Source organism: Saccostrea cucullata, unplaced genomic scaffold (assembly GCF_032062105.1).
Source record: "Saccostrea cucullata isolate Sc308-1 unplaced genomic scaffold, CSIRO_AGI_Scuc_v1 ctg9147, whole genome shotgun sequence".
Classification (NCBI taxonomy): domain Eukaryota; kingdom Metazoa; phylum Mollusca; class Bivalvia; order Ostreida; family Ostreidae; genus Saccostrea; species Saccostrea cuccullata.
The window spans coordinates 14,062-20,132 of NW_026925378.1; the positions used below are offsets into that span (position 1 = coordinate 14,062).

At 31.1% G+C, this 6,071-nt stretch overlaps 1 protein-coding gene across 1 annotated transcript; it reads left to right on the plus strand.

Moving 5' to 3' along the window:
- Nucleotides 1-3,817: 3,817 nt before the first annotated feature.
- Nucleotides 3,818-5,818, plus strand: LOC134268709 (C-type lectin domain family 17, member A-like). Its single transcript, XM_062750952.1, has 4 exons — nucleotides 3,818-4,145; nucleotides 4,516-4,595; nucleotides 5,035-5,131; nucleotides 5,586-5,818. Exons 1-4 carry the CDS (start codon nucleotides 3,818-3,820, stop codon nucleotides 5,816-5,818), a joined length of 738 nt encoding a protein of 245 aa, XP_062606936.1.
- Nucleotides 5,819-6,071: the final 253 nt, after the last annotated feature.

Below are 6,071 nucleotides of genomic sequence, written 5' to 3' on the forward strand. Positions count from 1 at the left end.
ATGCTTACTTGATCAAGCTATGTTGCTATTTTTATCTTACAATAAAATCTCAAAAATTGTTTATTATTGAAAGTAACAATTAATTTCGATTTCGTTAACTGTTTTCTTTAAGTGTATGCTTAGTTAATCAAGCTATGTTGCTATTTTTATCTTACAATATAAATTTCTATGAATTTACTCAATTACGTTTTCCTGTCATAAAATAGGTTTGGAATACGTTTAGGATCGTCATAATAAGCATGGTCTTAATCATATTTAAGAATGTTAATCAGCAAATAGATAATCAAAAGGAAGTGCTGAACATATTAAGAGAGAGTATAAATTTGATTGTGGGTCCTTTACCATACAAGACGCATGACTCCACTTTTTTTGTGTTTCGGAGCAGTGTATTTGCTCCACTGCTATTTTGCAATGTTCAATAAACTTTTGAGCTCGAATACTGTTCTTTATCTCCACATATTTTGAGGAATAAAAAATAATCTCTCAACATTTTTGTTTGTTAGTAGAATTTAAATATTGATGATAGTTCGGTTTACATATTTGCCATAGCATCTTAGATTCCTGTCACAGCGTAGGCTCTTTTAGGCTTTCCAAAGAATATTGCATTGTACTATGTACATGAACTACATATGTATCACGTCATAATTGAAAATAACGTCAAGTCACTGCAAACTTGAGCTGTTGATGGGGAAACTGTCGTAATTCTTACACCTTATTTCAATCTGAATATAGATTGTCAGAAAGCTAGTGTACATTCAAATAAACGTGTTTTTTAATCTTATACAGGTGACTTTCGATCTCTCGAAGTTCAAGGGACTGCAAGAAAAGTTCAAGAGATCGATGGGTTCGAGAAATGAAATCCGGATTTTTTTAGTTCCGATCATCGATGTTCTACAATTTTAGATACTGGAAGTGTATACAAATAAAGTCAATGCACGTTTCCAATCGTATTTTAAAGGTAATTTGCTTGATTTCAACAAAAACGATCGTATTTCGAATAAATAAAACGAATCCCTAAAGTTTCGACCGGAGGTTCACTTCGAGAGATCGGAGTTCGAGCTATCGATGGTTACCTGTATATTCAAATGATTTAGATAATTTTGTTTTATTTCTCTTGTTTAAAAGTCAGAGTGTTCAAAATACAAATGGAAATTTTACGTTTGACATATACCTTTTCTAGACCCGTTGATTGAAGTAGAATTCATAGTGTGATTATAAAACAGCCCTTTGCAGGTGCTTAATGAGTATTCATTTGAGATCCTTTTTAGAAATATGTAAGAGGAGTCCTTTTTACTGAATCTTGCTTGGAAAAACGTGTGATGGCTTTGTCTTAAAACATATGACGATATTGTGTGCAAAATACCCTTATATTTGTCATTAGACTGAAGTTATTGTAATATATTTTGTACCAGAGAATTAGTAAAACTTTTCTCAAGCAAATTACGGCTTTGCAGGTATGAAACAGGTTTATTTACGTGACAAAAAGTAAATAATAATTGTGTAAATCACCTGCATCGAAATATTTCAAAAGATTAGAAATGGACTTCACATGATATGTGTCATGTGAAATTGTAACAAATATGTGTATGTATAGCAAAACAAAGCTTTCTATATGAATAGGCAGTACCTAAGTGTATAACAGAAACCTAAAACACAAAATCGATCTTCCAATGCAGTGTTACGTTTTAAACGCATTTAAAGCTATGGGAAGCCTTAACATTACTGCGAGAGATTACTCCATAAAATAATGACAACTTGAAAAAATAATGCTAATGTATCTTTATTAATGTGTTGACAGATAAATGTTTTTTGCAGAACGGAGATGTTTACTACTATATTCCTAAACAAAATTTACTTCTTTGTATATTTAGGATAGATAATTGTCAAAACGAGCAATAACATTCACCTGCACCTTGATTTCTCCTTCGAAAATGCGATCTACACAATGGTTTTTAAGTATTTAGATATTTGATGAAATGTTTGGTCTAAAAACAGAGGTTATTAAAGAATATTTACTTCGATTTTATATAAATCTTTTTAGATATCTCAATTAGAAAATTCAACGACGAGAACAATAAAAAGATTTCAGAAACATCTAATATTTAGTTCTAAGCATTTTTTTACTATTCTAAAATTGAATACTGAATTATAGACTACAATCCAAATTGATGCCAACAGAGATGATGAATAGCAGTACAATTTTGCAAACAGAATTAAGTTTTACCAATTAACTGTACAAATAAAACCTTATTAACTTCAAGACCTTTAGGCAATTTTTTGCATCTCTGCTTGATGTTAAAGTGGATATGCACTGTTACTTTAAGTGCAAACACAATTAATTGCAGTTTTAATAAAACAACGTTCTGAAGTGTACTTGAGTACTGGAATGATAAATCAGGTGGATTATTTACGTAATAATTTCAGAAAAGTGCAAAACTAGTATATGTCATGATTTAGAGAAGTTGTCACCCAGTTTCATTATTAATATCCCAATTAGGATGCAATACAAGTGGATATAAACATTTTAAAGGATTGATGTGTCGAATACCAGTGATATGTCAAAAGTGAAATGCACTGGCAGTTCATAATATTTTTTTTAGTTTTACTTTTCCATTAGTTTGTTGGTAGAGCACTTGCTTCGTAATAGGAAGGTCGTGAGCTCAAATGTCTGCCGTGACTTGCCTTAATCGGCAACGAACGGTAGCAACTGTTCCTTTCCAACGGACATGGCATTTGAAATAAATGTTGCAGATCCTTTGCATGAGACCTTGCAATCGAGGCCAATATATCTAGGCAGGAGTTGGTACGATAAAGATCCTTTACTGCTCATAGCTCTGAAAGCCAAGTAAAGGTCAAAATCTTAAGCCCTTCACTTTTATACAGTGGTGTCTCTATATGAGAGAAAAAAAATATATGGAATTGGGCGTAAAACAACAAACAATCAATCAATTCATCTTTTGATTTTTTAATACCTGCTTACCATTTAAGTTGACGTTTATTCCTGGTCGATTCGGATTTGAAATATCTACATTAATTTTATGTTTGATATTCTTATTAAAAATTTCAACCTATAAATCAATTATACATGTTATTTAAGATCAGTTTGATAACACTTTGATAAGCTGCCTGTGTAGGTTGATTTTCCCAACATGAACGAATAAGAAAAAGCGTATAAACATTTTTTGAATATATATCTTATATATTTCATGTGTATTTATACTCCAATGTTTTAAAAAAAAATCACCTACAAAAGACTTGGGATTTATTTAGGTTTTCTTATGCTTATAGATATTTTTTAACAAAGGTAAATATCCTGGTTTATTCATAATACTGGAATTTGAAATATTAGTAAATTATATGCTTGTTTTGTTAAGGTTACACGCTTTATAAGTGCTACAAGTTGTATCTAGGAATTTTGAAATGTTTAAACAAACAAAGAAATATAAGTAAGAATGTTTTATTTTAATGTTATATTATCTGCAATTCTGCATACTTTCAAATTTAAAAAAAATGTTTTAGTTTTGGGTCGTTCAATGCAAAAAGATGAAAAGTAATTTTAATTCTGTTGCGAGTGAATAAATTGCAAGTATGATTGATGTCTCTTTATTTACGTCATTTTAATATTGCAAAATTACTATCTGTAGATATACAGATGAGACGTTATTAAACGACCAGAAATATTGAAAAGAAGTATTCTCATCCATTCTTAATACGTTCGTTAAAATTTTTCATTATTTTTCGAGGCCTATTTTTTTAAGCCATTGTATTATATACCAATTGCCGAACTTAACTTTCTTCGACGAATCCGTGTGAAGATATGTTTAAATATAGTGCCATCATATTCTCTTTTCTGGTCATCTTTCGAAAATTCACTAATTCTTGTCTCTTAGACGTACAGTTCATTAAAAACACTTCTGTAGAAGACACCCTTCCAATCAGCGGACAAGAATTCTACTTAAAAGCTATCAAAAACAGGAGTCGAGCAGAATGTGCCATGCAATGTCTTCAGCTTAGGTCTACATGTGTAGGACTTGTTTACAGCGAAATGCGTTTCCGTTGTTATCTTATGAAATCTAGTTTTAATGGAAAAGTGTTAGACGGACAGTCTAGGTCATCTTCTTGGGAATACTGGTACAAAGTTGATGGTAAGTTAACTGCACTCATTTTAGTTTTTTTTTACTATGTTATTGTTTGTAGCTTAACGTCCATAGAAAAGTTTACATATACGGAGACACCAACACTTGCCGATCGAGGACTGCAAATTTAATCCTGTACTCGGCACTCAGAGCCACTGCTCAGTGAGGGATCTCTTTAAAATTTTAAGATCCTTCAATTTTGACTCGATTTAAATTAGATGTTTAAAGCAAATAAACTTATTTTACAAGTCAGCATGTGTTTCTCAACGTCTAATTTTACTAAGTGGCTTTTGTGTAATTTTGTTTTTTTGGGTGGTATTTTTCTTTAAGAACATTTTCATACTAAAGAAATGTAGATCAATATTTCTTTTTTTTTAAGTTTGCCCTCGTGGTTGGCTACCCTTTGATGACCATTGTTATCTTTTCAATAAAATCGCAACCTCCTGGAACGATGCAAAGGTATTTGAAGTGTTCAAAACCTTCTCTATGAATTAAATTGATTATTGAAGAAATGACCAGTTTTTCAACAGTTAATAGTTTATATGTGATAAATTATGGATTATAATACAAATATAATTGCTATAATTTTTTTAATGTAACTATAAATAAAACAAATATAATTCTGAAATTCTTTCGGGATGTATATTAATCAGATCATCAAACCCATTACTCCTCCTTAATATCCTTATTTGATGGCAACATATTTAATTTAACAGTACAAGTCCCGTACCCAATATAATAAAGTTGTTTAAGTACAAATAACCCATGGACGTGTTAATACTAAGAGGTCGGAAGCAACGCTCCCCTGTGTCATTATGACCACGCCCATCGGGTATCCGTACCTAGCCAATATATCATATAATGTAACTACTACATCATTGATTTTTTTATATATCAGGGAAATTGTGAAAGGGAAAACGCTTATTTGGTAGAAGTGAACACAGCAAAGGAAAATGATTTTCTACAAAGTACCTATGTACAGAACCATGACAGCAGTAAGTTATGTTTCATTAGCATTGTTCACATAATGTGTATTTGTATACAAACCCCGGTAAATATTATTTTTGCCAGGATATTAACTTTTGATTTACATATAGGTTTTATTTTTATTTTTTTCTTTAAAAGTTACAGTAATAAGTTATATGTTCGGTAAATGTCTTGATATGATCTTGTATTTATGAAGAAGGACATACCTATTAATTATTCATCGATTTTATAATATTGAAATAAATACCATGTTATCTAGAATGTCGTTTATTGTTACAGTCAAAGATAGCATGATTTGTTCTTCTCTGTAAAATGATGCTTTTTTAGAAAAAAAAAATACGTCTATGGCGCCCTCATCAAAAAGAATATTACTATGTACATCTAATATTATAGTGTTATGGTTAAAAAAATGTAAAATCGATTTGAGGATATGATTAATTCTTTATTGGTTTCAAATTCTAGGACCCTGTGTTGGAGAATACGCCTGTCCTGTGTGGATCGGAGCCAACGACATCGATAAAGAAGGTGAATTTATCTGGAGTGGATCGAAAGAAAAGATCGTGTTTTTACATTGGTATCCTAGTGAGCCATCTACCCATGTACCAGAACAGAACTGTGTTACAATTGTTCATGAAGGCTTGTGGGATGATACGACCTGTTTTTCAAAAATACCATTTATTTGTGAAAAAGAGTAACTGTTGTAGATTTTTCTTTTCTTCATGTTTACTTTCGAAGCATTTTCAATAGATATAAAATTTGGCATGTTTTTTTTTCATTTGGCATATCTGACTCAGTGTAGCTTTTGCGCTGTTAGCTATAGGCGGAAAGGTGAAAATGATAACTCAGAGAGTTTACAAATGGATTGAATTATAAAAGCTGCATGAAAGAGACTAATTAACTCATACGGGAAGCGTGTCGCAAAACATTTCATTTTGTTTATACTTATAT

Coding starts and splice junctions, on each gene's coding strand:
- LOC134268709 (XM_062750952.1), top strand. CDS start 3,818: ATGTTTAAATATAGTGCCATCATATTCTCTTTTCTGGTCATCTTTCGA. Junction 4,146..4,515: donor ATACTGGTACAAAGTTGATG/GTAAGTTAACTG, acceptor TTTTTTTTTAAG/TTTGCCCTCGTGGTTGGCTA. Junction 4,596..5,034: donor CCTCCTGGAACGATGCAAAG/GTATTTGAAGTG, acceptor TTTATATATCAG/GGAAATTGTGAAAGGGAAAA.